The sequence below is a fragment of the Acinonyx jubatus genome, chromosome B3 (assembly GCF_027475565.1).
Source record: "Acinonyx jubatus isolate Ajub_Pintada_27869175 chromosome B3, VMU_Ajub_asm_v1.0, whole genome shotgun sequence".
NCBI lineage: Eukaryota > Metazoa > Chordata > Mammalia > Carnivora > Felidae > Acinonyx > Acinonyx jubatus.
The window spans coordinates 5,331,247-5,357,965 of NC_069386.1; the positions used below are offsets into that span (position 1 = coordinate 5,331,247).

General features: G+C 55.3%; 2 protein-coding genes across 8 annotated transcripts; one reads left to right on the forward strand and one right to left on the reverse strand.

Moving 5' to 3' along the window:
- On the forward strand, nucleotides 1–18,787 carry MAN2A2 (mannosidase alpha class 2A member 2). 5 transcript variants are annotated; one of them, XM_053223522.1, is made up of 25 exons: nucleotides 1–210; nucleotides 480–681; nucleotides 1,530–1,679; nucleotides 2,228–2,485; nucleotides 2,556–2,700; nucleotides 2,817–2,988; nucleotides 3,433–3,560; nucleotides 3,759–3,932; nucleotides 4,338–4,524; nucleotides 6,772–6,949; nucleotides 7,273–7,475; nucleotides 7,684–7,866; nucleotides 8,022–8,136; nucleotides 8,364–8,431; nucleotides 8,581–8,746; nucleotides 9,265–9,504; nucleotides 9,728–9,850; nucleotides 10,170–10,284; nucleotides 10,529–10,662; nucleotides 10,832–10,973; nucleotides 12,538–12,671; nucleotides 12,966–13,040; nucleotides 14,859–15,053; nucleotides 15,219–15,329; nucleotides 16,152–18,787. In XM_053223522.1, exons 3-25 carry the CDS (start codon nucleotides 1,548–1,550, stop codon nucleotides 16,302–16,304), a joined length of 3,531 nt encoding a protein of 1,176 aa, XP_053079497.1. In that variant the 5' UTR covers nucleotides 1–210; nucleotides 480–681; nucleotides 1,530–1,547; the 3' UTR covers nucleotides 16,305–18,787. The 5 variants fall into 5 exon arrangements, with proteins under 5 accessions (XP_053079497.1, XP_053079498.1, XP_026923909.1 ...); XM_027068108.2 differs by having other exon boundaries at nucleotides 2–210; nucleotides 9,268–9,504; XM_053223523.1 differs by lacking the exon at nucleotides 480–681.
- Nucleotides 18,293–26,642, reverse strand: HDDC3 (HD domain containing 3). 3 transcript variants are annotated; one of them, XM_053223532.1, is made up of 6 exons: nucleotides 26,488–26,642; nucleotides 26,121–26,176; nucleotides 25,770–26,010; nucleotides 24,378–25,463; nucleotides 22,137–22,301; nucleotides 18,293–19,666 (listed from the first exon to the last, which is right to left on the reverse strand). In XM_053223532.1, exons 1-4 carry the CDS (start codon nucleotides 26,597–26,599, stop codon nucleotides 25,333–25,335), a joined length of 540 nt encoding a protein of 179 aa, XP_053079507.1. In that variant the 5' UTR covers nucleotides 26,600–26,642; the 3' UTR covers nucleotides 18,293–19,666; nucleotides 22,137–22,301; nucleotides 24,378–25,332. The 3 variants fall into 3 exon arrangements, with proteins under 3 accessions (XP_053079507.1, XP_026923933.1, XP_053079506.1); XM_027068132.2 differs by having other exon boundaries at nucleotides 18,293–22,301; nucleotides 24,391–25,463; XM_053223531.1 differs by having other exon boundaries at nucleotides 18,293–22,301.
- Between the last annotated feature and the right edge of the window lie 77 nt (nucleotides 26,643–26,719).

Below are 26,719 nucleotides of genomic sequence, written 5' to 3' on the forward strand. Positions count from 1 at the left end.
GGAGGCGAGGGGGGCCGGCGCGGGGCGGGCGCAGCAGAGCGCGCGGGCGGCCCCGGCCCCGCGGGAGCGCGGCTACGGCGCGCGGAGCCGGCGGCGACGGCTGGGCGGACGCCCGCCTTCGCCTGCGTCGCTGCCTCCGCGCGGGCCGCCGCCCCCGGGGATGTGAGGGGCGCAGCTCGGCCGGCGGGGCTCGGAGGCCGGCTGCGGACGGTAACGCGCCGGGCGGACCCGTGGTGGTGGAGGGGTTTCCGTCTGACCCCGGGCCGCGGCCGGGGTGGGAGGCAGGAGCGCGAGCGGCGCTTGGGCTCGGAGGCGGCCCGGGCTCCCGCACCCGGCCGTTGTCGTTGCGGTCCCCGGGGTTGGGAGGGTCGGAGAGGGCCTCGGCAGGGAGGGCCGCAGGGAGGGCAGGGAGGGGGCTGGGCCGGCGGGACCCGGCGGCAGGTGCCTACCCACCCTGTGACCCAACTCCCTCCCCGCAGCTCCACCCACTCTGGCCTAGACCCAGCCTCCAAGGGCTAAAAATATTGCCCGGAGGCTCCTGTGCGGAATCAGATCGCGCTAAGTAGGGCAAACGGCGCAGAGGCGACAGAGCTCCTCGGTCCCGGGGCCGGAGCAAGTCTCCGGGGCGGCGGTTCCGCCCACGCTCGGCTCAGCACCTAGCGGCCTCCCTCCACCCAGCAGGCAAGTAGGCTTCCGCGGGCGGTGGTAGCGGGCACTGGTCTTCCGAAGTTGACCCACAGCGGGGCAGCTGTGCCCAGCCTCCCCATAGCCAGGGGACATTCGGCACCAATCACGGCTGGCTTCCCAGGGGGTGCCCCGAGTGCTGTATAAGCAAAGGCCGAAAGTTACCCACTGCAGGAATCAGAACCGGCCGGGAGAAGATGCAGGGCCCTCTTTATGTTAGAAATACAAGCCACTGCTGCTGCCTTTTAAGCTCATTATGTTTTTCTTAATGAGAGAGGTGCCGTGCCAGGCACTCTTTCTGGTGAGTATCAGTCTGATCCAAGAGAGCAGGGAGAAAGGCTTCCCTGTCCGTTTCTTTAACTGGATGCCAGTTTCTTCCTCGGAAACTAGAAGCACGTGGCCAAGGAACCTGGACACTCACCTCCTTTGATTGGCTGTATCTTTCTTGTAGGCAAGCGATGCAGAAAGCTGGTTAGAATCAGGAGGTTGTGAGGTGAACTCTGGAGGCAGAGCTGGGAAGTTTGTTATCCGGTCGTGTTTTTTATGGCATTAGCCTGGGAGACAGCATCCTCTGTACCCTAGGGGCAGAGCTCCCACCAGGACCAGGCAGGACCAGCTTTACGTACTTGTGCTTTCTGTGTCTCAGCCAAGAGAGTAGGATCCCGGTTGGGTCAGGATCCACGGCCGGTGTTGGGATTTGGGGCTTAGAAACTTGCTTTTTCTTTGGAGTCAGGCAAATAGGTGTTCCTTGAGAGTAACACTCAGGCCCTCACTGGGGCATTTGGTGGAAAGACCAACAAAGAGATTTTGTCTGCTGGAGCTGCATATGGTGTCCCTCCTGCCAGGTGTGTGTGGAGGCCAGTATGAAGCTGAAAAAGCAGGTGACAGTGTGTGGGGCTGCTATCTTCTGTGTGGCCGTCTTCTCGCTCTACCTCATGTTGGACCGAGTGCAGCATGATCCCACCCGTCACCAGAATGGTGGGAACTTCCCCCGGGTGAGTCATGCCTGGTTGCTAATCTCTTCGTGTCCCAGTCTCTGAGCTCAGGCTGAGAGTCCGTGTCAGCCCAGGACAGGAGGGTTTCTTCCCAAAAGGCAGATTTTCCAGCAGCCCAGAGATCAAAAACAGTGATGGCAGAAAGAAAGAAGGAAGGGAAAAGACGAACTGCCGGCTTGGCCTCCTGAACTCTTGGCAGACATCGCTAATGGATTGCAGCATTCGTTCCCACTAAGCCCGGATGCAATCCTTGTCAGCACAGCGCTCCTGACGGGCCACACTGGTGGTTGCGAAGAGGCACTCAAGACGAAATCTTTGCCATCCACGAGCCAGGGAGTGGGGGCACTCCCAACCCACGCGGATTGCAATTCTCTGTAGTGATTTGCACATCTTCCCTCACCGGACCAGAGCCATCCAGCCCCATAGGCTCGTGGTTCCGCCTTCAGTTGGGGAGGGAAGGACCACAGGCCCTGGGTGGTGGGCCCCATGCAGAGATCCTTCCTGTGGCACAAGGAGCCGTGGGTGATTGCTTTCTGGTCTTTCGGCAGAGCCAAATTTCTGTGCTGCAGAACCGCATTGAGCAGCTGGAACAGCTGTTGGAGGAGAACCATGAGATCATCAGCCACATCAAGGACTCTGTGCTGGAGCTGACGGCCAATGCGGAGGGCCCGCCCGCCATGGTGCCCTACTACACGGCCAACGGCTCCTGGGTGGTGCCGCCAGAGCCCCGGCCCAGCTTCTTCTCTGTCTCCCCGCAAGACTGCCAGTTTGCTCTGGGGGGCCGGGGCCAGAAGCCAGAGCTGCAGGTAGGGGTCAGAGCCGGCAGGGACCTCTGGTGGCTGTGGATAGGCACTGAGCTACTCTCTGGCCTGGCAGATGCTGACTATATCGGAGGAGTTGCCGTTTGACAACGTGGATGGCGGCGTGTGGAAGCAAGGCTTCGACATCTCCTACAGCCCGCACGACTGGGACGCCGAAGACTTGCAGGTGTTCGTGGTGCCACACTCTCACAATGACCCAGGTGAGGACCCAGCAGGGCCCCGGGGGCCGGGCTGTGCAGAGAGCTTTGTGATGGCAGAGGTAAGGGAGGGGCAGAAGATGCTGGCGTCCTCAGGGTATCCTGTGCTGGTGCCCTAGGCTGGATCAAGACCTTTGACAAGTACTACACTGAGCAGACCCAGCACATCCTCAACAGCATGGTGTCCAAGCTGCAGGAGGACCCCCGGCGGCGCTTCCTCTGGGCGGAAGTCTCCTTCTTCGCCAAGTGGTGGGACAACATCAACGCGCAAAAGAAAGCAGCCGTGCGAAGGCCAGTGCCCGCCGGGGAGGCATGGGAAGGCTGGCCTCTGGGCCCTGGACTGGGTGCCAGAGCAGCTGGGTGCCACACTGTGGGTGGCAGGGGGAGGCAAGGGGAAGCAGGGCAGAGGGGAGAGGGCATGGTGGAGGGGCCGAGAATGAGAAGGCAGGGACTGGTGTGATGGCCACTGGGTCACCGGTGTCGGGAGAAATCAGAGTTAGGTGCAGTTGTATGCAGAAGCCAAGAGGGAGCGTGGGGCCTGGTCCGGAGAGAGGCAGGGCCGGGACGGCATGGAGGCTGTATGGAGGGAAAGGAGAGTGCCTGTTTGTTCTGTTGGTCCCGGGTGTGGGTGAGCGGGCTCAGTAAGGCCTGTGCGCACAGGTCCCCGCATCTTCTGGTGGGCGGGACTGGGCAGAGCATCCCTGCCCCACGCTGAGTGTGAGTCCTTCACTCCAGGCTGGTGGGAAACGGGCAGCTGGAGATTGTGACAGGAGGCTGGGTGATGCCGGACGAGGCCAACTCCCATTACTTTGCCCTGATTGACCAGCTCATTGAAGGACACCAATGGCTGGAGAAAAACCTCGGTGAGTCTGGGCTCAGGAAGGAGAGTCTGCCCCTGTAGCTGGACCAGGGAACAGCAGGGGCTGGGCACAGGGATCGGCAGGGGGGTGGTTCCTCTCTAGGCCGATTCCACCAGGCATGGGGTCAGTATGATGGCAGGAAAGGAGCTGGGTCCCCAGGACCTGAACCCCTCAGGACCTCTGGCTTCCGTGCCCTCTCAGGAGCAACCCCACGCTCTGGCTGGGCCGTGGACCCCTTTGGACACAGCCCCACCATTCCTTACCTGCTGCGCCGTGCCAACCTGACCAGCATGCTGATTCAGAGAGTGCACTATGCCATCAAGAAGCACTTTGCTTCCACCCACAGTCTGGAGTTCATGTGGAGACAGAACTGGGGTAAGACCAGGTAGGGTGGAGGGTCACAGGAGTAGTGCTCACTGCGGAAGGGAAGGGCAGGGTATGCGGGCAAGACCCACGTCCTTCAGAGCAGACCAGCAAGCACTTGCACAGACTGCCAGAAGTACTGTCCTCCTTCCGGTTACATTGGGGATCAATCACGTTGACCTCTGGCCTCTACAGAGCCCCCCGTCTATACTGAGGGTCTGTCCCAGGAACTGTGGGCTCCAGATCCCTCCCTGTGCCCCTTGGCCTGCCCGTCCTCTGCAGCCTTAAGTCTGGTCCAGGCCTCACCTTCTGTCAGAGCTGCACGTGGCTGGAGCAGATCCCCACCCTCCTGGCATCTCCGTGACCCGCTCCGGAGGCTGCCTGCTGGTGGCCGACTGCCCGGTGTGTCTTCTACAGACTCGGACTCCAGCACAGACCTCTTCTGCCACATGATGCCCTTCTACAGCTACGATGTGCCCCATACCTGTGGCCCGGATCCCAAGATCTGCTGCCAGTTTGATTTCAAACGCTTGCCTGGTGGGCGCATAAACTGCCCCTGGAAGGTGCCGCCCCGGGCGATCACAGAGGCAAACGTGGCTGAGAGGTATTTGCTCCCGGCCTAGGCTGGGCCATTTTCACTCCACAGGGGAGCCAGGAGACCTGGCCTTGGTGTGGGCTCTGCTGCACGGGGGTGCTTCTGGTTGTACGTCTGTAAAATGGCAGGCGGGGGCGGTGGGGCTCAGGTGGTGAGTTCAGGTCCACGGCCGCTAAGGTGGCGGCTCCTTCACTGAGCCTCCCTGGAAAGCTGGAGCAGCTCTAAGGAACCACCTTTTCCAGAATGGTTTTATTTCCCCAAATGAGTGTGTTTCCCAGCGTCCTAACAAGCTGCCAGAGCCAGTTGACCGACTCAGAAGTGAATAATTCTTAAGAAAGGTAAAGTTTCTTGTACCATGTGGCCTAATATGCCTTCGTTTACTGCAGGCATCTTGCCTTAGCTTGATTAGGCCAGGATCCCCCAGTGCTTGTGGACCATTCACAACATGTTCAGTCCTGCCCAACAGCCCCCAGCATCTTAGAAAAGCACACCTGTCCCCCTGGGGGGTTGTTAGGGACCCCTAAAGATGTCTCTGTGGCTGAAGTCCGCCCCTGCCTCTGCCCACCTTGGAAAGAACAGATTACCAGTGACCTGAACCGTGGGTTAGCTGGAACCCACTAGCCTTGAGAATATAACAAGTTGAGCTGGTTTTCATGAGGCAATACTCTGATTTCCATGATGTCCACGAGGTGAAGCATGTGACCAAAAGGGAAAGAAAGTGGTCTTTTGTTTCTGAAAGCCAGAAATCTAAATGCAGATTCCAAGCAAGAATCCAGGACTATTAAGGGGTGATTTTTCTTAAAGCAGCGGCTGTGATCAGATGCCAGCCCAGCTTTGCAGAGAGCAAGTCATGAGAGTAACTTCGTTTTCTCCTTTGAAAGGCTTACAAGGCTGATAAATTTGAGGGAAGTGGTATTCTAGGAGTCCTCTCTTGAGAACAAAGTAGGAGAGTACAAGCTGGATCAGCACAGTTAAGTAGCTTAGTGGCAGGCTGACCTACAATACCTATAACATGCCAACGACTGGGTTGGTCTAAATGGAGAAAAAGCTTTAATGATATGCTACAAGGTTTTGGTTTCCTATTGATTTTACCGGTAACTTCGATGAAAAAGAAAGTGACAAACGTGTGTATTATATAGTTCCTACTGTGTACCAGGCGCTAGTCTGAATTTTATTTATTTATGTTTATTTATTTATTTTTTTTTTTGAGAGCAAGAGAGAGCACAAGTGGGGGCGGTGCATAGAGAGAGGGAGACACAGAATCCAAAACAGACTTCAGGCTCTGAGCTGTCAGCACAGAACCCGACTTAGGGCTCAAACTCACGGACCGTGAGATCATGACCTGAGCCAAAGTTGGATGCTTACCCCACTGAGCCACTCAGGCGCCCCTACCAGCTGCTGTTCTAAGTATGTAGCAAATAGTAATTTATTTAGTTCATTTTAACTTTCATAACATTATGATGGTAGGTACTGATGCTATTCTCATCTTATAAAAAACCGAGGCCTAGCAAGGTTAAGTAGCTTAACCAGGGTCACTCAGCCAGTGCATGTAGAGCTGGTATAGTATGGTTCTGATTTTAGGTCTTCAGAGCTGTGCTCACTTGTGGGCAAAGTGAAGCTGGGGTGTTAGAATGAGGACCCCCCCCCCAAAGGATCAGGATCCCAAAAGATCTCAGTAGGTTGTGTGCGACGTGGGTCGAATCCAACCAGACAGGATTTATCGGATGTAAATGTAAAAGTTCCATCCTTAGTCTCAGGAAAGAGAACAGGAAAGGGTCGGGATGGGGAGAAAGGCCCTTGCTGAGCCTCACGTGTGGGAAACCCGCGTGGTGGCCGAGGTCGGCACTGGTGTGACCGTGGGGCTGCCGGAGACGCCCCTGTACACGCACGCGGCACACCGGGCTGGCCGAGGTGTGTGTCCCGCCTTCTGTTTGCCGGTCGGCCCACCCCGGAGTCCCGCATCAGCGCCAGGCCCCTCACCCTGAGGGACGAGGGCAGAAGGGCGGCTGGAGAACCACTGGTGATGCAGGGGTGGCGGGGGGAGGGGGTGCCGGGCTTGTAGAGCCTGAAGGGAGGCACAGGGGAATGCGGCACGTCTGTGGTGTGTGTGAAGGACCCCGGGGCAGGGGCGTGCTGTTGTGCGTGGTGTCGGCCTGGAGTCCGGGAACTGCAGCCGAGCATAGGAAGACCCGGGCCGCCCCGCTCCCTTCCTCTGCGCCGAGCCTCTGTGTCGGGCCCGCCCCCTTCCGCCCACAGGGCAGCGCTGCTCCTGGACCAGTACCGGAAGAAGTCCCGCCTGTTCCGAAGCAACGTCCTCCTGGTGCCGCTGGGGGATGACTTTCGATATGACAAGCCCCAGGAGTGGGACGCCCAGTTCTTCAACTACCAGCGGCTCTTTGACTTTCTCAACAGCAAACCTGAGCTCCATGTGCAGGTGTGGGGGGGGGGGGGGGCGGGAGGGGGGACGCTGAGCTGGGGAGGGGGGAGGCCCATGGTGCTGCAGCCTGGCCCTTCCCGAAGGCACCATGCTCCCCGTTCCCGACTCTTGGGCAGGGTCTCCCTTTGGTGTGAGAATTCCTTGCCGGCTCCCGGGCTTGGCGTGCGGTGGGAAAGGGTGGGATGTAGCGATCCCAGGTGGGGTGCGTAAGCAGAATCCTTGCCCCTGGCACTGGGTTGCAGCACGGTGGTGGGGGAGGGGGTTGACAGGTCCCAGAAGACTCCGGAAGTGATGGAAGCGGGTTTTTGGGGTCCCCACAGGCCCAGTTTGGCACCCTCTCCGACTATTTTGACGCTCTGTACAAGAGGACAGGGGTAGAGCCGGGGGCACGGCCCCCAGGGTTTCCCGTGCTGAGCGGGGATTTCTTCTCCTATGCCGACCGAGAGGACCATTACTGGACAGGCTATTACACTTCCCGGCCCTTCTACAAGAGCTTGGACCGGGTCCTGGAAGCCCACCTGCGGTGAGACTCCCGCCTTCCGCCTTCCTGGCTGGAAGGAGTAGAATCGGCTGTGGGATTTAAGGAAGGGCTGGATTGGCTCAGAAGGCCCTAGAAAGGCTTGGAGACCAAGGCAGGCAGAGATGTGGTGGAAAGAAGGGAGTGGGGCTTGCTGAGCGAGGGCGCGCCTAGGAGTTGTGTGGGCAGGAGGCTGACCTCTGTCTCTGGGCAGGGGCGCGGAGATCCTGTACAGCCTGGCTGTAGCTCACGCGCGCCGCTCTGGACTGGCTAGCCAGTACCCGCTCTCCAACTTCGCCCTTCTGACGGAAGCTCGGCGCACCCTGGGGCTCTTCCAGCACCACGATGCCATCACCGGCACTGCGAAGGAGGCGGTCGTGGCAGACTATGGCGTCAGGTGGGGGCCCTCTCCTGCTCCCCGTCGGCTCCACACCCTTGCCCGCTGTCCCAAAGAAAGGCCGTGCTGGCGGTCAGGGGGCAGGCCTGCCGGTGGGGTGCACAGTCTGTGGCCATCTTCTCCATGGTCCCTCTCCCACCCCCTGTCCCCCGCAGGCTCCTGCGCTCCCTCGTCAGCCTGAAGCAGGTCATCATCAACGCGGCACACTATCTGGTGCTGGGGGACAAGGAGGCTTACCGCTTTGACCCTGAGGCTCCCTTCCTCCAAATGGTGAGCCCCCTCCTCCATCCGCTCCGGGCGCCCTCGGGCGTGTGCGGTCCCATCCGAGAGCAGTGGTGTGAGGGTGTCGCTCTTCTTTTCCTTCCCTGCCCTGGGGTGAAGGATCTGTGCCCAGGGAAGCTGGTGGTCCACATCCGGGACAGGTAGGGGAGGAGGCAAGACTCCGAGCCAGGCCAAGGCCCGTGACGGTTCTTCCCTTGCCACTCCCTCAACTCCAGGATGACACCCGCTTAAATCACGATGCCCTGCCGGAGCGCACAGTAATCCAACTGGATCCCTCGCCCAGGTGAGCCAGACCGGGCCAGGCACAGAGGCGAAGCCACTCTGGCTCCCGACACCGTCTCATCCCCTCACCTGCCCAGATACTCTTGGCCTCTGTTTCTGCCTCCGTTGCCCAGGAAAAGCCCGCCTGGGTGAGCCTGCCTCTACCTGCAGGTACGTGGTGCTGTTCAACCCGCTGGAACAGGAGCGGTTCAGTGTGGTGTCCCTGCTGGTCAGCTCGCCCCGGGTGCGTGTCCTTTCTGAGGAGGGTCAGCCCCTGGCCGTGCAGATCAGCGCACACTGGAGCTCTGCCACTGACGTGGTCCCTGACGTCTACCAGGTAAGGTGGGGGCCCGGGAGGTGGGCCCCAGCCCTCCGTGCTCATCCTCGGCCTCTCCCCGGGGCCTCCCTCTGCCTTGTGACACCCGCCTCCCGCCCTCCTGCTTGCGCCCCAGGTTGGGGACAGCCGTCTTGGGGAGAGGGGTTGCCCAGAGGACAAGCACTGTTGGCATTTGGGTCTGTCCTCGAAAGGCAGGTGAAGTTTGATAAACTATGATAATAGTGAGGATGGGGGCCGGGGTGTCGTGTTATTTCTTCGTCCATCAAGTGTTTATGGAAAGTTAATGTGCGATTGCCATTTCATAGTTTCTCAAATAGCATTTGAGACTCCTAAAAGTCTGACCCGAAGCAAGTAATGTCACTTCCACCTTCAGAGGAGGGGACAGAGGCCCCAGCAGGTACAGGGATCTGCTCAGACTTTATCAGTTAGTAAGAAAGCCCCAGGACTAGAATCCCGGGCCTGCATCCAGAACTGGTGCCCGTGCTGTAGGCCACGCTTCCTCACCCTTCCTGTGCCAGCAGGTGTCTGTGCCCATCCGCCTGCCAGCCCTTGGCCTCGGCGTGCTGCAGCTGCAGCTGGGCCTGGACGGGCACCGCACCCTGCCCTCCTCTGTGCGCATCTACCTGCACGGCCGGCAGCTGTCCGTCAGCAGACAGGACGCCTTCCCTCTACGCGTCATTGACTCTGGCACCGGTGACTTCGCCCTCAGCAACCGCTACATGCAGGTCTGGTTCTCAGGCCTTACCGGGCTCCTCAAGGTAAAGGGCCAGGGCGGGGAGCCCAGGAGGGTGGGCGTGGCGGTGGGGCGGTGCTGAGCCAACACCCGACTGACGGCGGGCCTCGGAGTGGGCCGTCTTGGCTCCGGGCTGACGGCACGGGGAAGCTGGGCTGGCTCCTTGGGGAAGTTCGTCCGTGCCCTCCCAGGGGGCAGGCCTGACATGCTGGTGTGGGGCCAGGGGTCAGGGCTGTGTTTCTTGGCAGAGCATCCGAAGGGTGGACGAGGAGCAGGAGCGGCGGGTGGACGTGGAGTTCCTCGTCTATGGCACCCGCACGTCCAAAGACAAGAGCGGAGCCTACCTCTTCCTGCCTGACGGGGAGGCCCAGGTACCCTAAACACTCCTCAAAACCCCCGCAGGCCTCGGGAGGCCCCGCCAGCGGAGGGCACGAGGAGCCACGTGACCCGAGGCGGTGAGGCGGAGGGGCACGGGCCTTCCTCCAGGACGGTGCCTGCTGCCAGGGCCCTCACGGGGGCCGCCTCCGGGAGGTGGGGTGGCCGAGGAACGGCCACGGGGGCTGGGGCCGGCCCAGCCAGGGGTCTCTGGCGGAGGCCTGCCGGCAGAAGTACTTCCGCCGAGGTCGGGCCGGTGCCCCCAGGCTTTGCCTTCCGTGCTGCGGCTTCAGCTGCCGCCTGCTCTTTCCCCAGCCCTACGTCCCCAGGGACCCCCCCGTGCTGCGTGTCACCGAAGGCCCTTTCTTCTCAGAGGTGGTTGCGTACTACGAGCACGTTCGCCAGGTGGTCCGGCTCTATAACCTGCCAGGTGAGCCCTGCCGCTCGGAAGGTCCGAGGGGAGGCGGGAGCTGCAGGGGTGTGCGCTGCTCTTCCTTTTGCTCACGGCTCACGCGTCTGTTCCCAACAGAGCTATCGTTTGCAATGGGGTCACGGTAATTCTCTGAGAGAGAAGGTCCTCCAGAAATGCGGGGCGTCGCTGGGGGTCTGGGCACAGCCTCTCCCTGCCCAGTCTCTCCGGCCTCTCCATGCTCGCCCTTTGTCTTTGTGCCTAGGGGTGGAGGGGCTGTCTCTGGACATGTCGTCCCTGGTGGACATCCGGGACTACGTCAACAAGGAGCTGGCCCTGCGCATCCACACAGACATTGACAGCCAGGGTGCCTTCTTCACGGACCTCAATGGCTTTCAGGTGATTTTCAGGGCCCCGGAGAGTGCACGCAGCAGGCACTGGGAGCGGTCTGCCCTGAGGGAGGAGGAGGAATCAGAGACGAGAGTGATCAGGGACTCCTTCAGACTGGGGACCCGTTGGTCCCACATGGTGCCCGGATGCCCGTGACCTGCTGGCCTTCCCCTCCCAGGTGCAGCCCCGGCGCTATCTGAAGAAGCTACCCCTGCAGGCCAACTTCTATCCCATGCCGGTCATGGCCTACATCCAGGACGCCCAGAACCGCCTCACCCTGCACACTGCGCAGGCCCTGGGTGTCTCCAGCCTGCACGATGGTGAGCGGGGCAGGAGCTGGTGCACAGAGTGATGGGCGGGGTGGAAGCCCATCTGTGCCCCCGGCCTCTCCCCTCAGCGGTCCCCACCCCATACCCAGTCCACATCACCTCCATGCCTGTAGAACCATTAACAGCAAGCCGTTAACTCCCGCCAGTCACACACGGGCATGGCAGGAGGGCAGGCCACTGCCGTCACCCTCGCCCCTAGCGGAGGCAGCCTTGGAGGTGACACGGGGTGGGGGGGGGGGCTGGGTGCCCCATTGGAACCCTTTAAGAAGCATCATGGTATTGAACAGTTACTCTCCTGGTCAGGGACGGGAGTAGGGACAGGTGAAAAAGTGCATATGATGTTATAACAGCAAAGAAGAAAAACATATGCTGTTTTTAAAAGAGAGAATGGCATTTTTAAGAACTCAAACAAGGGCATGAGGAGTGCTGGCCTGGGGCTGGGCACGCCGGGCCAGCTGAGGTGGCTCCTACGTCCTCCAAGTAAAGTGAACACTTTGCTCTTGGTGGCCTCTGAGGCCTTCAGATGGTTCGTGTTAGGGACTGAGCCTTTATGCAGGGCTGAGCCGAGAGGCTTCGCCCGGGGGTTGGTGGCTGGGGCAGTGGAGGCCTGACCCCCTGCTGCAGGAGTGTGGCTCTGATCGCCCCGCTGTCAGGCTCTGCCACGGTTCTGTCTTCGCTGTCGACTGCTAGCTGAACCCCATGGGATTCTCTCTGCCTTTCTGGAAAATAGCGTGCTGAGAGATTATTGTTACATACGCACGGGTCCGTTTTAGGACTTTCGGATATCTTTCCAAAAAAGGATTGCTCAAGATACAAATACGTAGGAACTACAGAAGTCAGAATGTCAGGCTGGGGAGATGGTTAGGGCCATCCGAGTGGGCACTCTCAAGAGATTCTTAGAAAAACAGGTGCTGGGAAAAATCCTCACCCCAACATATGTCTGCTTTGCGGCCAGCCCTTCCCCAAGCGTATTTTACGAAGAAAGCACAGGCGGTCATCTGCCATCCCTTTTCCCCAGGGTGACCACAAACGACACCTGATTGGAGCTTCTGTCTGATTTGCCATCTGCCTGTTCTCTCCGCACTCTCCTTGTGACGGACGAGGCGGCAGAGCTGGAGTCTTTCCCAGCCTAGGAGGAGGGTGGGAGGGCGCGGGTTCTAGTCCCAGCAAGCTCTGCCCCAGCTGCCTGGACCGGGGCCGCTGCAGCAAGCGCTGCTGGCTGGCAATGGCAGTTTTGTGTTCGCTGGTTTACTCTGTTCAAGTGGCCAGTGCAGCTAGCGATCGCCGCCCGAGCTCCCAGGTCTGTTCCCCCTCCTCGGGCACAGAGCGTGGGCGGTAAACTGCCAGGGCCTGCTTGCTCCCTCCGGCCTCTTTTGTTTCCTCTTCTGTGATACCGGCCCTTCGCTCGGTCCCCTTCCAGCTCCAGGCCCCCACTCCTCCTCTCCTGAGTGACTCCGCTTGAGGCTGTAGCTCCCCGGTCTTTTCCCTCGGGGCCTGTGGTTGGGATTCTTCCAAAGCCCAGTGTCTGCTTGGGGCTCACGGTGAACTTCCCCAGGCCAGCTGGAGGTGATCCTGGACCGTCGGCTGATGCAGGACGACAACCGGGGTCTGGGCCAAGGGCTCAAGGACAACAAAAGAACCTGCAACCATTTCCGCCTGCTGTTGGAACGGCGAACCCTGGGCAGTGAGGTAAATTCTGGACCTCCCTCCTGGGGAGCCAGGTCAGGCTGGTCCCTTGGGCGGCAGAGCTAGAGGCGGGCGAGGGGTAGCGAGAGTAGTGCTTCTCCTGGGGTGCGGGGGGTCAGTCTGACGCTCTGCTTCTCCATCTCCGGCAGCCTGGCACCTCCCTTCTCCCACAGCGTCCTGTCGCCCATGCCCCCGAGCCATCTCCCGCCTTCCTCTGTGCCCCCTCCCCGCCGCCATGTTCTCTAACCCTCTCTGCTCCAGCCCCGTTCATCTCATGGCTTTCTTTGCCCCCACCAGCCTGGCTTTTTCTCCAAACTGGCAGCCATGTTTAGGGGCTTGATCTTTCACAGCAGCAGGAGCGATAACCGAGAGGTAAGGGCCAGCCACGGGGGGTCGGACTAGTACTGGCCAGCGGTAGCTGGACTCGGAGCCTGCGGAGGATGGAGCCTGCCACCCAGCCTCCCTGTCTGTGGCTCAGTCCTCACCCACCAAGGAGCTACTGATCACCCGCTGTGCTTTAGGGCCCGAGAGGGACGCAGACTCTGACACTGACCCTGCTCTCCAGGACTTCCCTCGGGAGTAGGGGTGGGGGTAGGCAGAAGTAGCTTGGCTGGTAGTAGTGGGAGAACGTTGTGAGCCAAGGGGATCGAGGACAGGTTCTGGGGGACATGTTGACCAGGCACAGCTGTGATGGATGGGGGTCTGATGTAAACACAAGGACTGGGGCGCCTGGGTGGCTCAGTCGGTTGGGCTTCCGACTTCGGCTCAGGTCATGATCTCACGGTCTGTGAGTTTGAGCCCCGCGTCGGGCTCTGTGCTGACAGCTCGGAGCCCGGAGCCTGCTTCGGTTCTGTGTCTCCCTTTCTCTTTGTCCCTCCCCCACTCACGCTCTGTTTGTCTTTGAAAAATGAATAAACCTTTAAAAAATTTTTTTTAAAAAAAAGCACAAACTAAGGCAGAGGGAGACCACGTAAACAGGGAAGAGCAGTGAGTTCACTCAGCTAGACCACAGCCGCTAGTCCAGCGTGGTAGCTTCTAGCCCCATGTGGTTATTTAAGTTAATTAAAATTAAATATAGGGGCACCTGGGTAGCTCAGTGGGTGAAGGATCCTACGTGATTTCAGCTCAGGTCATGATCTCAAAATTGGTGAGTCTGAGCCCTGTGTTGGGCCCCACTCTGACAGCATGGAGCCTGCTTGGGATTCTCTCTCCGCCCCCCCTCTGCTCCTCCACCGCTCACATTCTGTCTCCTTCTCAAAATAAATAGACTTAAAAGAACTAAATATAATAAGTTCAGTTCTTCAGTCATACTGGCCACATTTAAGTGCCCAGTGGCCACAAGTGGCTAGCAGCTACTCTATTAGTGCAGGTATAGCTTATTTCTATCTTTGCAGAAAGTTCTAGTGGCCGTTGCTGGGCTAGCATGGGGTCAGGGTTCGGTTGGGGCAGACTAGTGGGCCCAGAACGGCTGGCTGTGGGGCCTGGACTTTATGTTGGAGGCCAGTGCAGGATCTGAGCACGGAGGGACGCTGTCAGACTCTGCCCTGAGCTTGTCCATCTAACAGTAGGAATAGGGCGGATCTCCGGGGAGCCTGGAGGCAGGTGATACTTTACAGGCTGTTCAAGCGGGAAATGTTGGTGGCTTGAACTGAGCCGCGGGAGGGAAAGGTTGGGGGTGGGTGTGAGGATACTGCCGAGATGGGGAGAGATTCTGGGCGATTGGAAGGAAGGTGGCACTAGGGACAGAAGTCCAGAGGACAGAAAAGTGGCCGCTTTGGGGGAAGTGCAGCTTAGGCCTGTGAGTGTGGCATACAGGGCAGTCACCCAAGCGGCCGCCCCCGGTCGGAACAGCTTGGGGAGCACTGGGCCCGAGGATCGGGGCTGGCGCTATGGGTGTGGGGCTGGACCCGGAACCGCAGGATCACTCAGGGTACTTGCTCCGTCCGTTATGGGCACACGTCTGTCTGTCACCCGTTCTCCCGCACTGAGGATCTGCGATGGGAGATGGATGGCGCTCACAGGGCGTGTGCTCATGTTAGTGTGAAAGCAGAAACCCCCAAGGTAGAGGAGACGTGTCCCTTGTAGGTTGTGGGAGATGGGGAGTGACCACACGTGGAGGGTGCTGGTGCCTTCCAGACGCTTCAGGGAAAGCTCTCTGCCCCTTCGCCCACATCTCGGCCGACCTTGCAGGTCCAGGATGGCCGCACTACCAGCTACCCATCCCTCCTCAGCCACCTGACCTCCACGTACCTGAATACCCCCGTGCTTGCCCTGCCCGTAGCCAAGAGGCAGCTCCCGGGCCCCGGTCTGCGCTCATTTCATCCCCTGGCCTCCTCCCTGCCCTGCGATTTCCACCTGCTTAACCTGCGGACGCTGCAGGCCGAGGTGAGTACCCCGCCCCGCTCTGTACCTCCAGGACCGGATTGTGGCCTTTCCTCACCCACACTCCTCCTGGTCCTGGTCCCGGTGCTGCCTCGAGGGCAGTGCTGTTGCACCCGCGAGCGCTGAGCAGCACCCGCCCCCACCACCCTTTATGTGTCTGTCACCCAGGACGATGCCCTGCCCTCGGCAGAAACCGCACTCATCTTACACCGCAAGGGTTTCGACTGCGGCCTTGAGGCCAAGAACTTGGGCTTCAACTGCACCACGAGCCAAGGCAAGGTGAGAGGGGCCTGGTACAAGTAGGAACACGGTGCACCGGGGCACAGCAGGCATGGGGCTTGGGAGACTGCGGTGAGGTGGGCAGCGGAGAGAAAAGGGAGCAGCCGTTGATGAGTGATTTGAAAGCAACTGAGGCCTGGCTAGGGCATGTTCTGTACAAGGCATGTGCTCCGTGAGTAGGGGCCACGGCCAGATGCAGTGGAAAACATCAGATATAAAAATCCAGGGGCGCCTGGGTGGCTCAGTCGGTTGAGCTTCCGACTTCGGCTCAGGTCATGATCTCGCAGTTCGTGAGTTCGAGCCCCACGTCGGGCTCTGTGCTGACAGCTCAGAGCTTGGAGCCTGTTTCGGATTCTGTGTCTCCCTTTCTCTCTGAACCTCCCCCGTTCACGCTCTCTCTTTCTCTGTCTCAAAAATCAATAAAGGTTAAAAAAGTAAAAAAAAAAATCCAAAGCCGTCATGCTGCGACTCTGAAAGCTCTGGTCATGGTTCAGGCAGGCGCTGACAGGTGCCCCGTGTGCCACAGCCCATGCTGGGCACTGGCGATTCCGGAGTGGACCTAACACAGTCCCTGTCTTCAAGGAGTTCGCTGCTCAGTGCAGTGGTTCCTACCCTGAGGTCTGTGGATGGGCTTTGGGGTTGAGCAGAGTGAGCCCCTGGCCCGAACACAAGCTCTCGTGCACAGCTGGGCACCATGTTGCCCAGAGGGGCCAGAGCCTCTGTGAGGTTCTTAAAGAGGCAGCAAGTCATACAGAGAAAAGAGCTGTGTCATATAACGTGTGAACACCCAGCACAGCCCTGTGCCATCTTTTCTCTCCACAGGTGGCCCTGGGGAGCCTTTTCCACGGCCTGGATGTGGGTTTCCTGCAGCCAACCTCCTTGACGTTACTGTACCCTCTGGCCTCCCCCTCCAACAGCACTGACATCTATTTGGAGCCCATGGAGATTGCCACCTTCCGCCTCCGCTTGGGCTAGCACTTCCTGTGGCCTGAAGAGAAAGTTCATCCACAGAGACTGCCTCTTACATAAGGTCGGGTTGGACAAACCAGATGGGTATCCTGTCCCGGTCTACCTCTCAGAACTGTGACAGACTGGGCTCTGCCCTCATTTTCTGTTTCTCGTTGCTTCTGTGTTCGGTGGCAACCCCAAACCCGGTGTTGGGTAGACAGGGCAGATGCTAGTGAGATCTTGGCCAGAGGGTCCTTGGTCAGAGTGGGCGGTGCCAGCCTCTGCTTTGGGTTGTGAGCGGCACCCATTGGGCACAGGCTCAAGCACCCACCTTTCTCCCAAAATGGGATGGAGGAGAAGCAGGGTCAGGAAAGATAGGGGAGGCTGAGTGGGTAGGAGCCCAGCGCCAGGGTCACTGGAGGTGGGAGCTGGTTCTGGGTGGGGGGGGGTCCTCTGGTTACATAGGGACTGGATGTCCTGATGTGAGCGGGAACTGAGTGATGGCTGGGAGGAGGGGGTGGGGACCCAGAGTTAGCAGAGTGGAGGAAGAGGAATCTCCACTTTCTGTGATGACTCCACTGGGAGGACGCCACGCCTCGGCTAGCGGCTGTGGTGCGGCAGGAAGAGACCGTGCGTCCCTAGAGACCATGTCGTGGCTAGAGGTCATAGCACACTTCAGGTACCAAAACCCCCATCTGGCCCCAGGCGCCTGGTCCGTGTGTTGATGTATGAGATGGTGGCAGGGACGTGGGGGCGTCTTCCGTCCTCGCTGACGCCTCTTCTGTTCCTGTACTCTGTACACCACTGTCCTCGAGCCCCTTCCCACCCTGGGGGCATCTGGTCTGGCATACTTTCTTTCCCTGGAAGGAAAATGAAGCCTCCAGTCCACCTCCCCTCCCCATGAGCGTGAGCAATTTGAGAAGGCTTTCTGCTCCATCCCTACGGTCAGGCCATGGAGCTTCAGCTGTGGTACATGCTTCTACAGAGGGATGTGGATCCTGGCACAGGGACTAGGGTTATGTAGAGTGAATTAGGAGGCAGTATGTCTGTTCAGCAGCCTTCATTCAGCTTCGATTAATAGAGCAAAGGTTTTGACGGTCTCTATAGATGCCGAAGCAATATTTGGTAAAGTTTAAAATCTATCCCTTGTTAAAAATCTTAGTAAGTTAAGACTACAAAGCAACTCCTAATCTAGATTAAAAATCTCTATCAGAAACCAGCAGTTAATGACATTCGAAAGAGTCAGACACCACAGGCATTCCTATAAAAGAAATTAGCCAAGGACATACTATTATTTAGCAGGGTCCTGGCACCATAATCCCCACAGTAGAGCAGGCGAAGGAGAGGAAGTTACTACCGTCATTATTTGGAGACAACAGAATGGCAACCTATAAAATCTACGAGAATCAGCTGGAGACCTAAGACCATTCTGTAAGTGGACGTAAATGATAGACATCATGCTCCTGTAAGGATTTCGGCTCTCTCCAAATCAGCCCATACATTCAGTGTGTTCCAGTGTGATTGAATACTTTTGGAATTTTGATGAGTTCTAAAGTTCATTTGGAAGAGTAAATACATGAGAGTACTAACAAATTCTGAATGGTGGTGAGTTGGGGGTGGGGGGGGGGCACCGAGGGAAGGAAAGGGCACATGTCCCGTGGCATTGCCCCAGGGACTCTCACGCAACCACACATGGTCCGTGTGACCCGGTGTGGGATCGGAAAGACAGACTGATGGAACCAAAGTCAGAGTCCAGAAGCAGACCCAGGTAGATGGGAATTTAGTAGGATAAAAGGATTATATGAAGTGGGAAAAAGATGGATTTCTCTAAATAGTACTTGAAGTCACTGGCTATCAAAGTAAGAGATCTGTAGCTCACAGTTTCCACCGAAATTAGTCCCAGAGAAAGGAACAAAAAAATTAAACTACAAAATTACTGAAGAAAATACAGGGTATTATTATACCTCTGGGGTGGAGAGCTGTTCTAAACATAACACAAAACCTGCAAGATGTAATAAGGGAAAAGATTAAACAGATTTTATTACCAAAAAATATTGAAAGTTTTATGTATGACGGAAAACATCAAGGTTAAAATACAAATGACAACCTGGGAGAAGATGTTTGCAACACCTCAAAAACCGGTGAGTTAATCATTTTGGGTGAAAGCTTGCTTTGGGGTCCTCAGAGAAGGTCCCCTGGGCCTGCTGGGCCCCTACGTGAATATCAAGAGTCCTTCCAGATCATCCAGGGCTGTTGGCAGCTTCAGGCCAGGGCACACAGAATCCTTTCTGTATCACTATGGAAGAAATAAGATTATTGATGTGAGGTGCTCGGCAGAGTGTCTGATGCATAGAGGAGCTCAATAAATGGGAGCTATGATCTTACTAGTAAAGGATGCTAAACAGTTATAGCAGGTGTCAATTACTCGTATAAGATGGCTTATAATCACATGATAAGGGAGACTGTGTGCCTCCTAGAAATGAGCAAAATAAAGGCTGTTTATCTTTGGATATCTTAGATGTACCATGAAATCATTTATCTGCCAGGAACAATGTTTAATGCTACACACTGGCCTTTTAAAACGACCTAGCGTTCAAGGTATGGTCCGGGATCACCAGAAATACTTGTTTCAAGTCCGGCTTTTTGGCCTCTCCTCACTAGGGCTGCTCCTTCAGCCTGGACGTAGGACTGAGGGCCTGTGGAGCAGAGACTAAGACTCGCTAAGACAGATCTGTAACAGGAACAAGAAACAAACGTTCCTGTAGAACATCGAAGAACGTAGAAGGAAAAAGCCGATTCCTGGGCACAATCTACTGAAGTAATTTCTGGGATGGCAGTCAAAGGATCTACCTTTTTAACAAGCTTCCAGGTGATTCTTTTGCACACATAATTTAGAAATGGGCCTGTGATTTTAAGGCACGCAGCCACCCTTTACCACCACGTGCTGGCACTGAGGCCTCAGTTCTGAGGGTTGTAATCATCATTAGAATCCGGATGTGACACAGAAGCAACTCAACCACCGGAAATAGCATTCTGTTCCTCCCGGGAACCCTCCATGCACTTAGAACTTAAAATACAAAGTTCTAGCCCATTTCCACGAAGAGAGGACTGTATGCCCAGTTGGAACCATGGAAGGGAGACTGAAACTAAGAACCCAGTCCTCCCATGCAGGTTGAGGCAGGCGCAGGTGGTGCTCTGATTCAGCTTGCCTAGGAGGTGGGCACAGAGAGAGAAACCTGTAGAAAGAGCGACCTCTCTAACCTCCGAGTTCACCTGCCTACCCCACGCACAGTCACCGAGGTCAGCTAACTGCACTCATGTGCTCGCAGAGGGGGGAAATCCCAGTCTGGGTAGCAGGACGGAAGCTTACCATCCAAAATAGAGGCACCCTGAAAAACATGTTTGTTTTTCACTGGCAAAAATACGTACAAATAACAAATACCTCAAGGGCGAGAACAGGCAATGGAGGAGGAGACCAGATCCTTCAAACCAATTTTACATAAAGTCCGCGGGAAATAATTCAGATCTTAACAGTTACCCGGCCCAAGTGCGTCTGCGAAGAGTCTCTGTCCATTATGGGGCCTGACCTTGCACCTTCCTAACCGAGAGTAAACCTGATCTGAAAGTCCACTCTGGGCACAGGAAACCCTAGGGGTTGGAGATGAAGGCTTCCCAGCGTTTGAAATGTGACAGAGTTGAAGATTGAAAACACAGCACCGAGTATGGAAGCCTCGAGAAGCTCTCTCAGTGGAGGAGGAGACAGTGACAGTGACAGTCCCTGTCAGCCTGCCTGGGGACTTGCACTCAAACCGGAGGAGTGAGTGCACCTACATCTGCCTCCTCAACTCCTAATGCCTACGAATGGCAAGTGAGATATTTACAATGCCAAAGCATAGAGTAAAATGAGAGGAACTCTCCTTTGACCAAGAATGGAGAGAACAGCTACAGGCCTGAGCAGACGGGAAGCTCGCAGCTCGAGACAAAGCCCAGCAAAGGGCAGCAGCACTGGCACAGACAGGGCACCAAGACTAACCCAGGAAGGCCAGAACCAGGCTGAGCAAAGAGCAGAGGAAAGCAAAGCAGAGGCTGCCAGCGAAACATGACAAGATAGAAGCGACCCCAAACAATGCTTTATGGAAATACAGTCTACGTATGGGATAAACACTGGATTCTGTGCAAATGGTATGGAGACTTTTGTGGATTTGGAAGACAGAACTAAGGAATCTACTTGACCACACCACAGAGATAAAAGGAAAACCTAAAAGAGAGGTTAAGAAAGATGGCAGATAGGGGCGCCTGGGTGGCTCAGTTGGTAAGCGTCTGACTTCAGCTCAGGTCATGATCTCACGGTTCGTGAGTTTGAGCCCCGCATCAGGCTCTGTGCTGCCAGCTCAGAGCCTGGAGCCTGCTTCAGATCCTCTGTCTCCCTCTCTCTGTGCCTCCCCCATTCTCTCTCTCTCTCAAAAACAAATTAAAAAAAAAAAAGAAATATGGCAGATAGGTTTAGAAGCATTTACCATAATGTTTAGTAGCTCTTTTAGGAGAGACTAGTGAATAGGGAAGAGGAAGCCTTCAAAAGGAAAGTGGAGGCACTCTTCAGAAACGAAGAAAGACAGGTGTGCATCCTTGTGGTGAAAGTACTCCCCCAAGTTCCAAGAAAGGTACATTAAAAAAAAAAAAATCCTCACCTACGTATATTGCAAATAAATCCCTAAAAATCAACCAGATTTTTAGGAAAGAAACTCCATAAGGAAAGACTATCAGATGACAGCAGACAGTTAGCAACAGTGAACAGGGTACCTGAAGACCAGGAAATAGTACATTCACACTTAGAGAACATAACCACTAACTCTGGATTTGGTATTAGCTACACGGTCATTCAGAGTGAGGGGGAAATGACATTTCAAACATCCAAAGGCTGAGAGTTTGCAGTGTGCAAAACTTCAGTGGAAGAAAAAAGGTGTACTTGGGGAGAAAAAAATCTAGGGTGCATCAACCAAGGTGGGGTATACCTAATAAGCACTGGCTATAAATTATAATATAGCTTAAAAAGAACCAGAATGAGAATTCTAGGTAGCAATAATGTTAAGTGTTATTCCAGGGGTCCTTGTTCAGAAGAAATATAAGCACACCTCAAGACTCACACGCACAAAGGAATTTTTGAGGATGAGGATGTTCACTGGAGCATTACATGGTGTAGTAAAAAGCTGAAAACAAAACTTAATTGTCTATCAGAAAGGGGAATGCATAAATAGAATACTGTCCATTCATATGGCGAAATACTATAAAGTAGTTCAAAGGAATGAGCTAAACACTCATGAGCATCAACATGATACATCTCATGAGCACTGCTAAAGGAAAAGAAAGTTACAGGGGTGCCTGGCTGGCTTAGTTGGCAGAGCATGCGACTCTGGGTCTCGGGATTGTGAGTTCGAGCCCAGCGCTGGGTACAGAGATTGCTTAAAAAAAAAAAAAAAGGTTTACAGAGTGATATATACTTAAGATAAAATACTCCAAGTACTGTAAGGACAGTCTTTTCAACAAATGGTGTTGGAAAAATTGGATAGCCACATACCAAAGAATGAAGTTGGAAGCTTATCTTACACCATATACAAAAATTAAAATGGATCAAAGGCCCAAATGTAACAGCTAAAACTATAAAACTCTTAGAAGAAAATAGGAGGAAATCTTAATGAGGAATCTGGCAGTGATTTCTTAGGACACCAAAAGCACAGGCAATAATCCTTCTGGAAAAGATTCACACCACTCTAGATGCCATTAAGAACATGCAAGGTTCACGGGAAGAAAGCAAAATATCAACATTAACAGGATTCCAACTGGGAAATACTGATACCAAACTCTTGGATGACTTCGAGAGGGTCAAGACTTCCATGGAGGAAGTCACTGCAGACGCGGTGGAAACAACAGCAAAAGAACTAGGATCAGAAGTGGAGCCTGAAGATGGGCCTGAGTCATCACTGCAATCTCAGGATCAAACGTGACTGGGCGAGGAGGAGTTGTTTCCTGTGGATAAGCAAAGAAAGTGGTTTCTTGAGATGGAATTTACTAGTGCGATGCCGTGACGACTGTTGAAATGACAACAAAGGATTGGCAATATTACTTAAATCTGGGTTGACTCCCATTTTAAAAGTACTACTGTGGGTAAAATGCTATCACACAGCATTGTCCTCTACAGAGAAATCATTAGCAGGGTCAGTCAGTGCGGCAAACCTCACTGTCTTATTTTAAGAAACTGCCGCAGCCACCCCACCTTCAGCAACCAACACCCTGGTCAGCAGCCATCAAGACAGATACTTCACCAGCAAAAAGATTATGACTCACTGAGGGCTCAGATGATGGTTACCATTTTTTTTTTGGCAATAAAGTATTTTAAAATTAAGGTACATACACTATTTTCTTAGAGACCTAATGCTGTTGCACACTTAATATGCTGCAGTATAATGTAAACCTAACTTGTATATGCACTGGGAAACCAGAAAGTACATTTGACTCGCTTTATTGTGATATTCTCTTTATTGTCGTGGTCTGCAACAGAACCCACGATGTCTTCAAGGTATGCCCGTAATCTCAAATGGCTCAGGGGAAAAAGTTCCTTATTCTGTACTTCGAACTTTGAAGTTTCTGGTTGTTTAAAAATACATATTTAACAGATTAAAAAAACAGATACCTACTACATCGGCTCAAATCAAACATCTAGGGAGGCCTTGGACTCATCATCCATCCAGCCCCACTAGCCACTTCAGACCTGATCTTTACCATGTCCAGTAGTTGGAGCTGATCTCAGTGTGGTCACTTTTGTCTGGTTAAAAAGGCCGGGGGCAGAGACGGGGTGGGGGGGGTGGGGCAGGGCCCAGTAGGGGGCGTCTGGCTGGCTCAGTCAGCAGAGCAAGACTCTTGATTTTGGCATGGTGAGTTCCAGCCCCATGTTGGGTGTAGGGATTACTTAAAAATAAATAAGTAAATAAACTTAAAAAAAAAATTTAAAGTCCCAGTAGTGTGGCAAAAAGAGAGGGGATTGTGGTCTTCTGTTACTGTCTCTCTATTTGATCGTTAACAAGTCTTCTCGCCTCCCTGAGCCTTGCATTTTGTCTCTGTGAAAGGAGAACAGTATCCCTACCCTTCACTGTCTCATGTGGTTATTATAAAGAACAGATGAAGTAACACAAGTTAAAAGGTGTTTTTGTAAAACAGCAAGCACCTTGTGACAATTTACCCCTGCATTCAGTAGGGTGATTTTTATTGTCCTGAAGCCTTAATTTTAGGTCACTTAAAAACTGTAGATTTATTACATATGTGTGTGTATATATGTGTATGTGTGTGTGTGTATAAAGTTTAAGGGAATAAAATTTTTAAAAATCCTGTAATCCTACCCCCCCAAACTAATTTATTAAAAAACTAAAACCAAAATTCTCCAAAACATACCACACCCCAGTCTGCCTTAAGAGGATTACATTGAACTCTGCTGATCTGTTTACTTGGGATGGTCCTGAAACTCGATTCCTTTACACTTTTTAAAAAAATGTTTATTAAAAAAATTTTTTTTAAACATTTATTTTTGAGACAGAGAGAGACAGAGCATGAACGGGGGAGAGGCAGAGAGAGAGGGAGACACAGAATGGGGAGCAGGCTCCAGGCTCTGAGCCATCAACCCAGAGCCGGACGCGGGGCTCGAACTCACGGACCGCGAGATCGTGACCTGAGCTGAAGTCGGACGCTCAACCGACTAAGCCACCCAGGCGCCCCTAAAAAATTTTTTTTAATATTTACTTTTGAGAGAGACAGAGTGAGAGCAGGGGAGGGGCAGAGAGAGGGAGACACAGAATCCGAGTCAGGCTCCAGGCTCTGAGCTGTCGAACTCGGGGCTCGAACTCAAAAACCGTGAGATCATGACCTGAGCGGAAGTGGGAAGCTCAACTGACTGCGCCACCAGGCGCCCCAATAAACTCCTTTCCTTTTAAAGGCCACCTTGTTGCCCTTCACCATTGTCCCCCCCACAGACACTGCGATGGGCGTTCGTTGGGTACGTAACCATCGTGGTCTAGCACGAAATGGCCTTTGACCTAACAACGATTTCCGCACCTCCCAGGCGTACCCTTTCCGAGGGGCCAATAAGCCCCAGCTGCTCAGCAGTGACCAAAAACCCTTCACCGGAAGACCTCTGCACGCGGCGCCACGGAGCGGCCCGCCCCCTATCCTAAACTCCGCCCACCCCAGGGCTCCCGGGCTGGGCCGCCCCGACCACTTCCGGAGGTGCCCGGAAGTCCATGTCACTTAGCAACCCAAGGCACTGGCAGAAGGCTAGCGCTGAGACCTGGGATGGGCTGCGGTCTGGGACCCGCAGTCCCCCACCGGTCCTGTCATATTGCTTCTGGGGTCTCTCCAGGGCTCAGCAAGAGCAGCCAGTAAGCAGGTGGCATTCCTTTCCAAAACGTCAGTCATCCCGTCCCGTTTTCTTAAGGAGGACGACGACTACCATTTTTTGAGCGCCTATGTGTCAGGCTCCATCTGAGACGTCACATAATCTAACCCTAATAATTACACAGCCTGTCTCACTGTTAAGGAAACCAGGCTCAGAGGGGTTGAGGCGCTCAACCTGAGGAACCTTTCCCCGGGGACACACAATTGGAACCCTGCCATGCTGAATCCCGCATCCCAGTTCCCCATTCAGGAGGTTGGGGAAGGAGCAGCAAGAACTTAAAACTTTACCCAAAATGTTTTATTTTCCATAATGACTTATGCGTGTTTATATAAGCCCAAGTCCCGGGGTGGGGGGGGGGGGGAGGGGGGCAGGGTTTTGGCCCATGCAAAATAGCAAAGAGACCCAAGGAGAAGGGGCAGTAAATGCGTTAGAAATGGATGAGCTGCATCTGATTTCCTCAATCCAGGGCTCAGCTTAGTTGGCAGGAAACATTGAGAGATATCTGGGCTGAATAAATCAGGGAGTGAGATCCAGAGGCACTAAAAGGTTGGAATATGATGCCTTTCTGGCCGGAGGAGGCTGAAGTCTGGGCCACCTGGTGGCTGCAAGCACTGCTCAGAGTGTCAGCCCCCGCTCCTTAAACAACTGCTTTAGAGCCTCTTCCAGCTGTCGGTTTGTTCCCTGAAGCCCCTTCACCACTTGCGCTGCCCACTCGAAGTATTCCTGGACTCGATGTTCAGACCATCCTGCATGAGAACGGACAGAAAACTGCTCATAGGACATCCAGGACAGTATTGGATTTTGCCCACTTCCTGGAGGGCATGGTGCACGGCCATGAGATGAGTGCCTGATGGGATCTGTCCAGAGCACTTGCCCTGGGCCCAGTTACTGTTATTTCTACGGTGTGAAAGGAGACCAGAGTGGTCTAGTATTAGCTTGGGGAGTCAACAAGAAAGCCCAGGCTCTTTTCTTTCCAGGGGAACTGACCAACCTGTGCCTGGGGAAGGTGGGCGTCCCTCCCCTTCCCCTCAGGGCAGGTGGGGGGAGCGTACCCTCTGGGGTGCAGCGATTCAGGTCCCTCAGATTGTACAGCTTGTCTGCCAGCTTCACCAGTTTAGCCCCGGGACTGCTGTGGGGAGCCTGCTCCACCTGCAGCCGCTTCCTCTCCAGCTTGGGCAGAGTCTTGTCATCTGTTACCTCCTCCACCAGGCGCCGCACTTGTGCCCCGAAATGCAGCTCCACCTCATCCAGGGTGGTGTCTGTGTCCTCCACTGTGTCATGGAGCAGCGCTGCCTGGGGACAGGCTTCCACTTAGCCCTGCGGCTCCAGCCAAGGGGTGCTCAGGGCTGAATGGGGCCCCTGATCCCCACCCTAGCTCCTAGTGGAGGAACGACGAGAGTTACCTGTAACACCACAATGTCAGTGACTCCCGCCTCATGGGTCAGGATCCGAGCCACACCTGACGGGGCAAAGCAGGAAGTCAGAACTGAGGGAGTCCCAGGCTGCGTGTTGTGGATTCTGTAGAGCCAGATGTGGCTTCTCACTAGCCAGATGACCTTGGGCAAGTCCTTTACTCTCTTTGGGTGTCAACTGTGCAGAGGAACAGTGATGCCTACCGCCCCGGGTTGTTGTGAGGCTTAAACACGAAAGGTGCCTGGCACAAAGCCTGGTACAGAGCAGGTGCTCAATGAGGTGTAGGCCCTCCGCGTTCCCGTCCCGGTCCCCACCCCCTAGACGCCGCTGCGGCTGCTCCCGAGGCGGTGCGCCCACCGATAGGGTGGTTGATGTAGGGTGTCCCTTCGGGGTCCTTCCGCCGCTGCAGTCGGTGCTTGCGAGCTGCGAAGTCGGCAGCCTCCACTAGCTGCGTGGCCTCGGAGCCCATCGCCGGGGTGGGGCAGGCGACTGAGGTCCCCAGAGCCCCTGGAGCCCGAGACGGAGCGTTCACAGCGCCCCCTGGCGCCTCGGAGGCCGGGGGGGGGGCGGTTCTGGCTCACTGGTTCTC